At 35.5% G+C, this 16,902-nt stretch overlaps 1 protein-coding gene across 1 annotated transcript in view; it reads right to left on the reverse strand.

Annotated features, from left to right (window-relative positions):
- CFTR (CF transmembrane conductance regulator) overlaps positions 1-16,902 on the reverse strand; it is a 198,490-nt gene that overhangs the window by 24,662 nt on the left and 156,926 nt on the right. The window contains exons 24-25 of the mRNA XM_060156169.1: positions 15,672-15,923; positions 519-674 (exon numbers count right to left, since the gene is read on the reverse strand). Of these exons, the coding sequence (XP_060012152.1) occupies positions 519-674; positions 15,672-15,923 (408 nt within the window). The remainder of the gene's footprint in view (positions 1-518; positions 675-15,671; positions 15,924-16,902) is intronic.

Raw genomic sequence — 16,902 nt, forward strand, 5'->3', positions numbered from 1 at the left:
TTGTGACCCAAATCAAAGAGTGACATTAAAAAACAAAAAGCTACAGATTACTCTGACATGGTTCATTCTTTTCAAAGAACAAAAAACCAATCATTACACTTTTTATTTTCAATTCCACTACTTCATGCTTCCAAGTGTTTGTTATTTCAGCAGCCAGCATCTTTTATATCTTGCAAAGCATTTCTCAACCTGCTGTGATTGCTAACTTGGAGCTCAGACCACTGAAGCAGAAACAAAAAGTTGATAAAAACAAAAGCCCCATGCTCCTGCTGTGGTTTACCTCTTCCGGAAAAAGCTCTCAAAACTATTAATAGTTCGATAACTGTATGTCAGAGAATTCCAAACTTCTAGAAGTAGTTTCTCTCCTATGAAAAGGCTGCATTGCAGAAAAAAAAAAGACAGCGATACATAGGGAATATATTTTGCAGGGAAATGTGAATTTCTTGAGTGCAAGTGTCAAATAAAGGGAACACTGTACTTAGTCATTTTTTTTTACTAGCTAAGTCTTTCTGGCTTACCTGTGGTAGGACTCCAAAGGCTTTCCTCCACTGTTGCAAAGTTACTGAATCCCAAGACACACCATCTATCTGGATTTCTCCTTTGGTGTTCAGCAGTCTCAAAAAAGCCAGTAACAAAGTGCTCTTCCCTGATCCAGTTCTTCCCAAGAGGCCCACCTAGAATATCAGTGATGGAATTACTCCTGTGACAGATAGATACAATACCATAAATGTAATCTGATATTATACGTTAATAAAAAACCCCACTGGAACCGTTTTCTTGTTGCTGTTGTTGTTTTTTAAATCATCACCAGGGGAAGTTTCACTTATTCATTCAAACCTTTTTGCACACTTCAAATTCTGACCAAAACTGATCTGGAACAGAGCAACCCTGGAAGACAATATAGAAACTGGCCATAACAGATTGGACCTCTGATGCTGGGTTCATTTATTACTGACCTTTACTAATGGCAGAAAGGTTGAAAATGCCCATTTTGCATGGAAGAAAACAAAGATACAGTGTCTTAATGCACTAATTTTTTTTAACATCTTTATTGGGGTATAATTGCTTTACAATGGTGTGTTAGTTTCTGCTTTATAACAAAGTGAATCAGTTATACATATACATATGTTCCCACATCTCTTCCCTCTTGCGTCTCCCTCCCTCCCACCCTCCTTATCCCACCCCTCCAGGCTGTCACAAAGCACCGAGCTGATCTCCCTGTTAATGCACTAATTTTTGAGAATGGGCTCAAGCCAGAAGCAGAGACCTGTAGCTTGATCTAGTTCCAAACATGAATATGAGTTTGAAAATTAATAAATCTGCAACGGTTCTAATATTTAGGTACTGCCATAATAAAATAAGCGAGCATCAAGTTTAGGCCTAAAATAAAGAATAAGTTCACATTCTCACAGAAGGCAGGTTGGGCCTTACCACTCCTCAGTAGATAAGCACATGGACAGTTGTCAAATCAACATTTTATATCCGTTCTGATTGGCAAGAAGAGAATTTTAGGAAGCAAAAGGGATATTAAGGAAAAGAAAAAACTAGTCTTGTTCCTTAAAGACTGTAAGAACACAGCACGGAAGTGAGAAGGCTGTGCACTGCAAGGAGAGAAGAGGTGCCTCATGTGCCCCACAGGGAGCTGACTCTGTGTTCTGATGCCAGTCCAGACCCAGCTCTTAGAGGAAGATGCTGTGAGTGGGACATAACATTTCTGCAGTCATTAACTAAATCCTGAATAAAGTGCTCGACATTTAGTGGCACTGAATGTTTCTTTCTTTCCCCTTACATTATTGCTATTTCTTTTTTATCATTTGGCCTTTTTACAAGAGAGCTGAACAAATGGTCTTGTAAATCGTGCTTTTTACACTATTTGTGGTAAAGGACAGTTTTGCTTTGTGTTTTAGTTTCCAATTCCCCATCAGTACTTTAAAAAGTAGAAAATAAAAATGAATTTCTAAATGCTTACTCTCAATTTCTATACTTATTACAGACTAGTAACAGTTTCTAAACCAGAACTAGTTACAGACCACAATAAATGCTTGAGAGTGTACAGAAACCCACAATAATAACTTATTGAATACTGATTAGGAACCTGGTAGTAAACTAGGCCTTTAGGTAAGCTGATAAACAAAAGTGACACAATTGTCTTTCTATCATAAGAGCCCTATAATGGGAGTTTCACACGTTTGTTTTCTGAGACAACTGAGAAAATCAGATAAACAACAGGTTATACATAACACCCTGCTGAGGTTCTTCATACTACTAATCACAATTGGTAATTATTTTATTTATTCTTTCCTTGATTATTGCTTGTATTCACCCAAAGAATATAAGTTCAAAAAGGGCAGGGTAATCTATCTTGTTTTCCACTGAATTCTCAGCACCTGGCATAGTGGTTGGCTCACATAAATACTCAATAAAAACTTATTTGGATTGACTGAGAGACAGTCAGATGGAAGGATGAATGGATGGATGGACAGACAGATAGGTGGGTGAGCAGGAGGGTAGATAGAGGGAAGGAAGGAAGGAAGGAGGGGAGGAAGGGAGGGAGGGTAGATGAATGAATAAACTTCTTTAGTAGATCTAATAAATAAATGGATATAGTCAATTTTGGTCAATTACCAGATCAACTCTTAATTTAAAAATCTTGTGGAATTTCATATGCACACTTCTATTTCTGAATCAGCCCATGTTGTACAAACACATTCACCATACATCATGATTTTCCAAACACAACAGTAAGGCTTTGTATAAGCAATCTGAGTATGCCCTGTGTAGATGAGGCATGAGGAAAGAGAAGCAAAGGCAAGTTCAAGAGCAGGAAGTGATCTGCTCTAAAGTCATATCAAGCACTTTTGATGAAAAGTTCCTTGAGTTTCAGACTCTTAAATCATTAGCCAGGATTCTAATGATTAGGATAAATGACTACATTCCTTTTCCTTAAGAAGCAAATATTGAATGTTTAGAGAACACAGGTTTTATGTTGGGATAAAACCGGATTAAGAGGCAATTTGTAAATCTTTAGCTTTAAAGTTTTTAGCTATCGCTCTGGTTTCCTTATATTGTTGAACTGCTGGCATTGCATTATGCCACACATGGTTTTCAACAGCGCGGAATCTAATTGGTTCATACATAACAAAGTCTTCTGTTGTTTATATAATTGGCACATAATAATTCTTTTCCAGGATTTGTTTTTCCAGGCTTCTCAGTGATCTGTTGAATAAGGCCAGAGTACTTCCCGCAAATAAGCTTTTAAGATAGATCTTAATTCCAAGTCAATGTTTTCTAGTAACTTCAGTGTACCTCCTCTTTGAGAACTTTGGATCAAGATAAATCAAAATGTTATGTGGAAAGTTAAACAGTGTTGAGTTTGGTGCTAGCTGTAATTGCATTGTACCATGACTAGAACAGTCTCAGTACATTCTTTTCAGAGTGTCTTATTCACCATTTTAATACTGCAACAGATTGAAACCTGTTGTAATTATTTTTTATCTCCTTTAGTCTCCAGAAATCAAGATGTCAAATCAAATGAAATTTGGATCCCCAGAGTTATAATAATTGTAACTTTTATATGTTGATTAATCTGTTTATTATTAATAAAACATAATTCCTAACATAATAAGTTCTTGAGACTATGCTCCTTATAAAACCAGTATAAGACAGAATTCCATATGTGTTTAACAAATCAAATAGATACTAGGCACTTATGCTGCTATGATCTGAGCCCTTGATATTGTTTGAATTGTTTGTGGCATCTTAGTATTTTAAAGAGACTACAAATGGAGAGAGCAGATAAGCTCACCCAAAAGAACAGAACTTGAAGTCTGATTCAATATCTATTTAATCAGAAAACTATCCAGTACTGTAATATATACAATATATCATCTGAGGTATTTTGTTAAATCTAGGTTTATCATGAAAGACCTAGCTCCAGATTAAAATCACAGCCTGTATTTTGAGAGGAAGGAGAAAAGAAAAAAAGGAAGAGATATTCTAGTTAGGGGAAGGTGATGTTAAAAATTTAGGCAAAAATCAAAAGCTTTTAAGAAAAAACTATTTGAGACTGAAAAGAAAAATAAGTTTTTTTTTAAGCTACTGTTTTTAAGTTAAAGTTATGAAATACTTTCTACATTTCTCATGCGCTGAAAATAAAATTTAAAGCACAGGTTCTGTGAAGTAAAGGCCTAAATTAAGAGCCAAGAAAGTAATAGGACATCTCTTCACTAAAGTAATTTCTATGAACAAAGTGTTTTAATATGAATATTGAATCATTTTTATGCACAAAATATTGATTTTTTTCCTCTTTTCACCATGCTATAGGCTGAATATTTGTGTCTCTCCTAAATTCATATGTTGAAATCCTAACCCCCAATGTGACAGTATTAGGAGGTAGGGCCAATGGGAGGTGATTTGGTCACGAGGGTGGAGCCTTCATGAATGGGATTAGTGCCCTTATAAAAGAGGCCCCAGAGAAATCCCTTGTCCCTTCCACCATGTGAGGTTACAGTGAGAAGACAGACACCTATGATGAAGTGGGCTCTCATCAGACACTGAACCTGTGGGGCCATGATCTTGGACTTCCCAGACTCCAGAATTGTGAGAAATAAATTTCTGTTGTTTATAAGTCACGAAGCCTATGATATTTTGTTATAGCAGCCTGAATGGACTCAGACACACCACAGAACCAAGAACACTGAAATTCATTAAAAATTAAACAAGAAATGGCCATTTAGGTCCTTTTCAAATGTTTTCTCTCTCTCTTTTAAGAAGATGAATTAGACCACAGTTAAGATTGCAGGACTTTTGGATAATAGAAATAATATACAGATGGTCCCTGACTTAAGATGGTTTAACTTACAATTTTCTGACTTTACAATGATGCAAAAGCAGTATGCATTCAGTAGAAACTGTACTTTGAATTCTGAATTTTGATCTTTTCTTGGGCTAGTGATATGTGGTATGATACTCTCTCATGATGCTGGATAGCAGCAGTGAGCTGCAGCTCCCAGTCAGCCATGTGATTATGAGGGTAAACAACTGATACACTCACAACCTTTCCATAACCATACAACCATTCTGTTTTCACTCAGTATAATATTCAATAAAGTACATGAGATATTTGACACTTTATTATAAAATAGGCTTTGTGTAAGATAACTTTGCCCAACTGTAGGCTAACGTAAGTGTTCTGAGCTTGTTTAAGGTAGGCCAGGCTAAGCTATGATGTTCAGTAGATTAAGTGTATTAAATGCATTTTTGACTTAATATTTTCAAATTATGATGGGTTTAATAGGACATAACCCCATCATAAGTCAAGGAAGATCCATACTAAACTTGAGCCAACTTCTTAATCACCATGCAAGAAGTTTTTGGGGGGGCATCTTGTTACAGTTTGTAAGATGTTGTTAAAGGTTCTAAGGGCAAAGCAGTAGAAATTACATTCTTAAGAGAGTTGCTCAGAATAACATTTTAAGAATCAATTCCTACTGTAATCAATCATATGACCTAGAAGTAGGTATAATCCATTCATTCATTCATGCATTTAACATATAGTAAGCTAGGCAATGTGCCAGGCAAAGGGACAAAAAAAATTGAAAAACAAGACTTCTAGTTTCTGGTCCAGCATATAAGGAATTTGGGTGTCATCACTCTATATTAACAACAAGTGAAAAGCTGAGCAAACTGAAAATCAAAACTCTTCTTAGATCCTTCAGAAAATGAAGTCACAGGGCAAATCACTGCCACCACAAGTGGAGAGACAGACAGAATCACAACTTACTGGAACAGAAACCCATGATCAGAAACCTCCATAGCAACTCGAGCGAGGGTAGGGAAATCTAAACTGTAACCAACAAATTGCTGGAGGCTCAGTGTGGTCAAGTCTGAGAGTAAAAACCTCCCAGGGAGGTCATTCATAGAGAGGTCCCCACACTTTTGTAAGTATTACCTCCAGGAGCTCAATCACAGTTCATCCCACAGTGAAGTACACAGAAATACCCTCTGGTGCATCCAGCAGGAAGATGTGGGAAACCACAATTTCATAATATTACAGAACATTCTGTTTTTCTTAACAAGGCCTCCTTCAAGAGAAACTATTTTACCAGAACCTAACCTACTGGGTTTTTTATTAGAACCTAACTGATTGAAGAAAGGAGAATACTCAACTCCAGCCCACATAAGTGTACTGTTGCACCTAAGGGGGAGAAAAATCTGAGAAGCACTTGTGAAGTTCACTGCTCAAGGGCACAGTCTCAATAAAAGACTGAGACCTAATTATAGGACAACAGAACACTTCCCTTTCCCCCAGACCTTACACCACTAAAGGCCTAATTATCAGTTTCTTTTATCTAATATGTCATGCCCACCTTTCAACAAAAAAATCACAAGGTAGGGAATTCCCTGGCGGTCCAGTGGTTAATACTTCGCCTTCCAATGCAGGGGGTACAAGTTCGATCCCTGGTGAAGGAGCTAAGATCCCATATGCTTCGTGGCCAAAAAACCAAAACAAAAAAACAGAAGCAATATTGTAACAAATTCAATAAAGACTTTAAAAATGGTCCACGTCAAAAAAAAAAAAAACTTTAAAAAAAAATTACAATGTACGCTAAAAGGCAAAAAACACAGTATGAAGAGATTGAGCAAGCATCAGAACCAGAGTCAGATATGCCAGAAATGTTGGGATTATCAGTCTAGGAATTCAAAACAACTATGAATAATATGCTAAGAGCTCTACTGGAAAAAGTAGAAAACATGCAAGAACAGATAGTGTAAGCAGAGAGAATGAAATTTTAATAAAATTAAAAAAGAAATGCAAGAGATAAAAAACAACAACAACACTTTAACAGGAATGAAGAATGGCTATGATGGGCACAGCAGACTGAACATGGCTAAGGAAAAAAAACCTGTGAGCTTGAGGCTATGACAACAGAAACCTCCAAACCAAAAAGCAAAGAGAAAAAGACTAAAAAACAGAATATCCAAGAACTGTGGGACAATTACAAAAGGTATAATATACCGCCAATGGAAATACCAGAAGGAGAAGAAACAGAAAAAGGAACAAAAATATTTGAAACAATAATGACTCAGAACTTCCCCAAATTAATGTCAAAAACTAAACCACAGGTCCAGGAAGTTCAGAACACCAAGCAGGATAAATGCCAAAAAAACTACATGTAGGCATATTATATTCAAACTACAGAAAATCAGAGATAAAGAAAAATTCTTGAAAGAAGCCAGAGGGAAAAAAACCACCTTACTTATAGAGGAACAAAGAAAAGAACTAAATTCAACTATTCTTCAGAAAACATGCAAGCAAAAAAAGAATGGAGTGAAATATTTAAAGTGTTGAGAGAAAAGAACCACCAAGCTAGAATTCTGTACCTTGTGAAATTATCCTTCAAAAGATAATGGAGAAATAAAGAGTTTCTCAAACAAAAATCAAGGGAATTTGATGCCAGTAGATCAGCTTTGCAATAAGTGTTTTAAAAAGTTCTTTAGGAAAATTATTTAAGCCAGAAATTCTGATCTACGTAAAGAAAGGAAGAGCATCAGAGAATGAATAAGTGAAGGTAAAATAAGAAATATTATTTTTCTTATTCTTAATTGATCTGACAGGTAGTAGTGTGTTCAAAATAATAATAGCAACAATGTATTCAATTATGTCTATTTATATATATGCTTCTGTATAAGTGAAATGAATGGCAGCAACAATACAAGGGACAAAGAGGGAGGAAGTGGGAATACAGTTGACCCTTGAACAACACAGGTTTGAACTGTGCAAGTCCACTTACATGCAGATTATTTTCAATAGTAAACACTACAGTGCTACAATATCTAGAGTTGGTTGAATTAGATGATGCAGAACTGCGGATAAAGAGGGACCATGTGTACAGAGCAATCCCGGATAAACAAAGAAGATATTTTCAACTGTGCAGAGGGTGGGCACCCCCTACCTCTACTCTGTTCAGGGGGTCAACTGTATTTTGTTATAATAACATACTTCCAAGACCTGTGAGGCACTATAGTGTTGTTTAAAGGTAACCTGGATTAGTTGAAAACATTTATTGCAAATTTTAGGGCAACTACAAAAAATTTTAATCTCTCTCACCTATTTCTCTCATCCTCCCAGTGCCCACCCCTCTGGCAACCGCTTATTCTCTGTATCTATGGCTCTCTGTTTTGTTATATTTGTTCATTTTTTTGTTTTTAGAGTTCATGTATAAGTGAAGCCAGATGGTATTTGTCTTTCCCTAATTTCACTTTAAAGAAATAAACCCACTTTAAATGTAAAGGCATATATAAATAGATTAAAAGTACAGAAAAAGATATACCATGTTAATACTAATTAAAGAAAGTTGTAGTAACTAATTTTACACAGAGCAGACATCAGAGCAAGAGAAATTATCAGATAAGGGGTACCATATAATGATAAAGGGGCCAATACTCCAGAAAGACATAATAATTTTTAATGTGTATATGCCTAACAGTGTGTCAAAATAACATGAGGCAAAAACTGACAGAACTGCAAAGAGAAATAGATGAATCCACTATTAAGTTGGAGACTTCAATATTCCTCTATCAAAAATGGACAGACACAGAAGTTAGAAAATCAGTAAGGATATAGTTGAACTCTACACAATCATCAGTCAATTGGATATAATTAACACCTATAGACTACTTCATCCAACAACAGCAAAATAACATTATTCTCAAGCTCACAGGGAACATTCACCAAGATAAATCACATTATGGGTCATAAAACACAATTTAACGAATTCAAGAGAATGCAACTCATACAATGTATGCTCTCAGACCATGATGGAATTAAACCAGAAATCAATAACAGAAAGACAGCTGGAAAATCCCCAAATACTTGGACATTAAAAAACACATAGGTTAAAAAAGAATTCTCAAGGGAAAAAAGATTTCAAATAAATGAAAATAAAAAAGAAATTTATCAGATTTTGTGGTATGCAGCAAAAGCAGTACAGAGGGAAATTTATAATATTAAATGCTATAGAAAATAAGAAATATCTAATATAGAAATATCTAATATATCTCATACAAAAAATATATATTTGTAGTATAATATAAATATCTTGTATAGAAAAGAATATGTAATACAAAAAAGAAGAAATATCTAAAATCAATAATCTAAGCTTCCATCTTAGGAAACCAGAAAAAGAAGACTAAATTAAATCCAAATTAGGCAGAAGAAAAATAAATAAATAACAATTACAGTAGAATCAACCAATTGAAAATAGGAAATTGGTAGGGAAAATCAATGAAACTAAAAACTGGTTCTCTGAAAAGATCATTACATTTTATAAGTTTCTAGCCAGGCTAACTAAGAAAATAAGGAGATGACACAAATTACTAACATCAAAATGAAAGAATATTTACCTTATTTAGCATAAGGAATGTGGTTAATATTGTAATAACTTTGTATGGGGATGAATGGTTACTAGACTTATTGTGGTGACCATTTCATAATGTATGCAGATGTCAAATCACTATGTAGTACACCTGAACCTTACATAATATTGTATGTCAACTATATTTCAATTAAAATTTTTTTAAAGAAATGAAAGAGGGCAAGTCACTACATCTCTTAATACATATTATTAATAGTAAAGAAATACTATGAACAACTCTATGCCCACTAGTTTGATAACTTAGATGAAATGAACAAATTCCTTAAAAGATACAATCTGCCAAAACACATAAGAAGAAATAGACAATCTGAATAGGCATATACTTTTTAAAGAAATTGAATTGATAATTAATAACCTTCCAAATTGGAAAGCACCAATCCCAGATAGATTCACTGGTGAATTCTACAAATCACCTAAAGTAGAATTTCTACCAATTTTCTACAATCTCATTCAGAAGACAGAAGCAAAAGGGATACATCCTAAATCATTCTATGAAACCAGCATTGCCATAATACCAAAACTAGACATTACAGATCATGATCATGAACATAGATGCAAAATGCTTTAAAAAATTAACAAATGAAATCCAACAATGTATAAAGAGAATTATACACCATGACCAAGTGGGATTTATCCCAGATATGCAGGGTTGGTTCAACATTTGAAAATCAATTAATACAATCCATCATATCAATGGGCAAGAAAAATAATACGGCCATATCAACAGATGCAGAAAAAGTCTTTGACAAAATCCACCATCAATGCCTGATAAAAACTCTTAGCAAAGTAGGAATAGAGGGAAAGGTCATCAACTTGATAAAGAACCTCTGCATAAACCCTACAGCTATTATTACTGAATGATGAAAAATGTGAAGCTTTCCCACTAAGATCAACATCAAGGCAAGAATGCCCCCTCTTACAACTGCTTTCAGCATCCTAATCTTAGCTAATGCAAGACAAGAAAAGGAAATAAAAGGCATACAGATTGAGAAGAACAAAATAAAACTGTTTTTGTTCGCAGATGATGTTATCATCTATGTAGAGAGTGCAAAAGGATCAATACTAAAACTCCTGGAACTAATAAGTGACTATAGGAAGATTGCAGGATACAAGGTTAATATACATAAGTCAACTGCTTTCCTACATACCAGAAATGAACAAGTGGAATTTTAAATTAAAAACAAAATACAATTTACATTAGCACTCCCCAAAATGAAATACTTAGGTATAAATCTAAAAAAATATACACAAGATCAGGATGAGAAAAACTACAAAAAGTGATGAATTAAATCGAAGAAAAATTAAACAAGTGGAGAGATATTCCATGTTCATGGATAGGAAGACTCAATATTGTCAAGATGTTGGTTCTTCTCAACTTGATCTATAGATTCAGTGCAATCCCAGTCAAAATCCCAGCAAGTTATTTTGTGTATATGGCAAACTGATTCTAAAGTTTACATGGAGATGCAAAAGAACAGTCAACACATTATTGAAGGATAAGAACAAAATCAGAGAACTGACACTACTCAACTTCGATGATTTTGGAAGTTGACTTAAAATATTAAGGCAGTCTAATAAGAACACCTTCAGTTTTCCAGTTTTTTGCTCAATGACTCTCTTTAACTCCACTTCTCTTTAACTCCACTTATCTCCTTTCCTCCTGTCTCAAGAAACAAAACAAAACAAACAAACAAAAAAAAAACCCCAACTACTCCTACAGGACAAAGGCAAATCCCTCTATATACCCATCCTCTTACACAGATGTTCTTGCTTTCTCTCTCCCACCACCAACATTGGTGTTCTACATAACCCCTCAATTTAGGAATCACCTATTCCCTAAGCCTTTACAGTTGGAATTCTACCCTCACTCTTCTACATCACTCCTCTACACCTAAAGACTCTCTTAAATATGGGTTCTCACAAGTAGATGGGCATGTATCAGCACCACCTGGAAGGTGTGATAAAACACAGACCACTGTTCCCACCCCTTGGGCAGTAGGGCTCAGTGAGGCTCAAAAATATGCATTTCTTGCAAGTTTTCAAGTGACACAGATGATGCTGGTGCAGGAACCACACTTTGAGAACCACTGCTCTCAAAGACCATGTGGTAGCAAAATCAATTAGGATTTTCTGAGTTATCACCTCCCTTTATTGCTTTGGCTCTCAAGATCCATAATCTGCACCAACTTGCACGAATCTTGGATCCAATTACATCCTTTATGCATCCTCCAGTCATCGAATGGCTGAACCAGTCATTGTTTTCCACACATGCTCCATGCCTCATGCTTTTCCCTCTGCCTACAGCACCCTTCTTCACCCACCTTAATTATTCAAATCACAGTTTAAGTCTTGAAGCCTCATTCTAAATGCCACTTCCTGTGGAAAACCTTCCCTGAATAGCCCAACTCCTAGCCAAATGATAATAACTGCTTCCTCTTCTGAACTACCTTAGCATTTTATCTATATATCTCTTATTCAAGGGTATAATTTTTTTGGGGGGGAGGGGAGCTCTTTTCAAGAATAAAGATTTCAAAACTATAAACACAAAATTATGTACAGGGCCTTGAAAGGGGCTCAGGCAAGTGAAGGTCTTTGAAACCTCGGCCTTGTTAGCTTCAGAGTAATTCTGCTTTAGCTGTTACTGGATTTCACATTTCCCCTTTTAGAATGACATCTTCTGTGACAGATCTCTCTCTCTCTTTCTGTCTTCTGTCTTCTTTCTTCTGCTCCTTCTTTTTCTTCTTTTAAGAGAAGCAGGTAAAATAGGACTTTGAGGTCAGACAGATCTGAGTTTGAGATCCCTGCTACTTCACTCACTTAACTGATTGTTAGTTTCTTCCACTATGCACAAAAAGGGTAATAACATCTACCTTTGGAGTTAAAATAAGATCAAATGTGATAGCAAATAAAGGTCTTTAAACAGTGCTTAGGACATGATAAGCACTCTATAAACATCTATAGCCTTATGTGAGTGATTTTCAATTCCCCCAAAGCACCTAGGGAGTGTCTTGCAAAGACACATCACCTGCTTCCTGTATAAAGGTTCAGAGAAAATGGAATGCCTGAGCATATTGTTTCTTCCTCATTTTACAGCATCTCTGATTACTACTCTCGCATCAAGGAAACTACCTACAAAAACGAGGACTCTGAAACTCTGTCACTCTACTCGGACTTGTTTGTATTTAATTTAGTGGGCAAGTGAGCATTGGAAAAGCAAATGGATGGGAGAATGTTGGGAGGAGGGAAAGCAAATAATTTACCAAATCTATTCCTCCTGTGGATCAACCTATCTGCTGCTGTTGTTATAACTTCACAGCGCTTTTGGCATCCATCCTGGTGACCCTCAGCTGCCTATGGCATTCACTGATGTATAAGCAAGAAAGAGTAATTAATTATGCTTTTCTCAATGGAAGGGAAGAATGAAGGCAAACCATTAATTTTACTTAGTTCCAAAGCATAACTTTAGACAACCTCATTCTAATATTAGGGGAAAATTCAGTCTAAAACCTAGTCTTTCCATTTATGCCCATTTATACTTTTCTCTCAGAAAAAAAAATCTCATTCTTGATGAGCATAAATATAATAGAGAGCTAATTTTAGTAGTATGTGAATATATTTTTCCTAACTAGACTAAAAGGCAAGTCAAAATTTCCAGTGTGCAATTTCAAGCCATTTAGCATAAGATGTAGAAAATTTTTGCTCCCTCTATACATTTTTCTTATCAGAACTTTGCCTAATACATCCAATTATCAAACATTCCTAAACCCATGGGCAAAAGCAAGTGAAAACAGTCTGTTTCTGTGTTGGTGACAGTGATGGTGGCCTAACGAAACTTACTGACCATTATCTCTCTGTTTGAGATTAAACCACAGAGAGATGAAGTTTTAAAATTCAGTTTTCAGCGAATTCGTTGGTGGCGCAGTGGTTAAGACTTCGCGCTCCCAATGCAGGGGGCCGGGTTAGATCCCCGGTCAGGGAACTAGATCCCAAATGCATGCCACAACTAAGGAGCTGGTGAGCTGCAACTAAGACCAGTGCAACCCAATAAATATTTTAAAAAATAAATAAAATAAAATTCAGTTTTCATAAGAAGTGGCCCTATTGTATTCTGTCTCAATTTAAATGGAAAAGAAAGCAATCAAAACAATATAATACTCCTGCTAGATTTATAGAGTGGCCCAGAATAAGGAATCTGGAGAGAATGCAAAATCACATTTACAGAGCATAAAATGTAGGGAGAATGACCATCCCCTTCTCTAAGAATCAGTTCCAGAATCCGTATATTTGAGTAACTTCTGTGAATTCAGCCCAGCGCTGGGATCCATAAAAAAACACTTCAAAATAGTACAAGGTTATTTTTGCTTATTAAATAATAAAAAATTATTGCTTCATAAATAATTATAACTTAGCACATTATTGGGAAAAAAATTTAACAATCCATACCTTGATGAAAACTCCAACTAAACAAGAAAATTGGAAAAAGCTAAGAAAAAAAGTACCACTTGTTTGAAAGAGTGTCAATTACATAAAATTTAAGAAAACTTTAGATGGAGTCAGCAACAAAATATTTCCCTCACCTGAAATGGAAGATAGTTTCAAGATGCAAAATCTAAAACATGTTATAATTTTGCTTTATTTAACAGCTTCTTTAGTTGGTAAGGTAGCAATCAATTAGATATTCTGCAAGTAGAATCACATTTAAAATGGTCCCAGGGCTTCCCTGGTGGCGCAGTGGTTGAGAATCCGCCTGCCAATGCAGTTCGATTCCTGGTCCAGGAAGATGCCACATGCCACAGAGCAACTAAGCCTGTGTGCCACAACTACAGAGCCTGTGCTCTAGAGCCCGTGAGCCACAACTATTGAGCCTGCATATCGCAACCACTGAAGCCCACGTGCCTAGAGCCCGTGCTCTGCAACAAGAGAAGCCACTGCAATGAGAAGCCTGCGCACCGCAACGAAGAGTAGCCCCTGCTCACCACAACTAGAGAAAGCATGTGCACAGCAACAAAGACCCAACTCAGCCAAAAATAAATAAATCAAATAAATTAATTTTTTTTTAAAAAGATCCCATTATATGCCCAGGAGTGGGATTGCTGGATCATATGGTAGCTCTAATTTTAGTTTTTTAAGGAAACTCCATACTGTTCTCCATAGTGGCTGTATCAATTTACATTCCCACCAACAGTGCAAGAGGGTTCCCTTTTCTCCACACCCTCTCCAGCATTTATTATTTGTAGACTTTTTGATGATGGTCACTCTGACCAGTGTGAGGTGATACCTCACTGTAGTTCTGATTTGCATTTCTCTAATAATTAGTGATGTTGAGCATCTTTTCATGTGTTTTTTGGCCATGTGTATGTCTTCTTTGGAGAAATGTCTATTTAGATCTTCTACCCATTTTTTGATTGGGTTGTTTGTTTTTTGATATTGAGCTGCATGAGCTGTTTGTATAAGCAACCTAAATGTCCATTGACAGAGGAATGGATAAAGAAGATGTGGCATATATATATATATATATATATATATAAATATTACTCAGCCATAAAAAAGAACGAAATAATATCATTTCCAGCAACATGGATGGACCCAGAGATTGTCATACAGAGTGAAGTAAGTCAGAAAGAGAAAGACAAATATCATATAATATTGCCTGTATGTGGAACCTAGAAAAATGGTACAGATGAACTTACTTGCAAAGCAGAAATAGAATCACAGATGTAGAAAACAAACTCATGTTTACCAAGGGAGAAAGAGGTGAGTGGGATGAATTGGGGGATTAGGACTGACATATATACAATACTATGTATAAAATAGATAACTAATGAGCACCTACTGTATAGCACAGGGAGTGCTACTCAGTGCTCTGTGGTGACCTAAATAGGAATGGAATCTAAAAAAGAGTGCATATATATATATATATATATAACTGATTCACTTTGATGTACAGCAGAAACTAACATAACATTGTAAAGTAACTATACTCCAATAAAAATTAATACAAAAATAAAATAAAATGGAATAAAATGGTTCCATTATATAGACTCAGGACTTTGCAAAGTATATTTCACATGAAACAATGACTTCATATAATAACTTGAAAATATTTGTGTTCAATATTGGTCCTAGTCTACAATAACAGTGTTACAAATGGATTCTACTAACACATTGCTTTAGGCTACTGAAATTCACTTACTGAACACAGGTTTAACAAAGGAAGCAATGTTTAAATCTCACCCTCTGTCCAGGACTTATTGAGAAGGAAATGTTCTCTAATATGGCATTCCCACCGTCTATATACTTCGCTGTGAGGTCTTTCACGGTCATTCGGCCCCCTGAAGGCCAGATGTCATCTTTCTTCACATGATGATTCTCGATAATCATAACTTTTGAGAGCTGGCCATCCTTGGATGGTTTCAGTGACTTGTTAGGTTTACCATCTTCTGCTGGCATATCAATAAACTTAAAGACTCGGCTCACAGATCGCATCTGAAATAAAAATAATTTTTAATTTTTCTTTAAGAGCTGCAGACAATGTCTTAATTAGTTTGGTGTTTCCTAAAAAATAACTTGTAAGATGGGATGCTAGCTAGTCGTCACTTGGTTATTTGTTAGGTTTTTCAATGAACTAACAGGAAATAACTGGATGTAATTAAAAGCTTAACCAAGAGAATTAACCAGGATTTCTATAAATGTGCTCTGTATAAAACTGCTTGTTTTTGTGATCAGTAAATTCTCAGTTATGCAAGTCACACATAAATAGCCAAACTCTACTCAAGGGAATAGATGATGTCAAGGGGAAAACTTTTTTCTACCATGAGTAGTACTACACAAAGTTTTACAACTGGTATATTATAATAAAATGTTTCACACCTCTAAACCACTACATAAGAGTCTTGCCTTACTCTCACAGTACATTAATAACTATCAACAATTCTATGTCAGCTGGGTGGTAAGTGGACTCTTGAGGCTTAGTAAATTTTGAATAACCACAATAATCTTCAAACAAATTTAAGTCACTGGCATATATCTGTAGTTAAATATTACATTTTTAATCTGAATTACTTAAAGATCAATTTCCATTGCTGAGCAAAATGTGACTGTGTATAAGAGCTGTATTTAAAATTCAACCATTTTTTAAATTAATTTATTTTTTGAAATGTATTTTATTGAAGTATAGTTGATTTACAATGTTGTGTTAGTTTCTGATGTACAGCAAAGTGATTCAGTTATGCATATGTATATAAATTCTTTTTCATATTCTTTTCCCTTATGGTTTATCACAGGATATTGAATATAGTTCCCTTGCAACAGTAGGACCTTGTTGTTTATCCATTCTATATATAATGGCTTGCATCTGCTAACCTCAAACTCCCAATCCATCCCCCACCCCTGCACTGCCTACCCTCCTTGGCAACCACAAGTCCATTCTCTATGTCTATGAGTCTGTTTCTGTTTTGTAAGTAAG

Source organism: Lagenorhynchus albirostris, chromosome 8 (genome assembly GCF_949774975.1).
Source record: "Lagenorhynchus albirostris chromosome 8, mLagAlb1.1, whole genome shotgun sequence".
NCBI classification, from domain to species: domain Eukaryota; kingdom Metazoa; phylum Chordata; class Mammalia; order Artiodactyla; family Delphinidae; genus Lagenorhynchus; species Lagenorhynchus albirostris.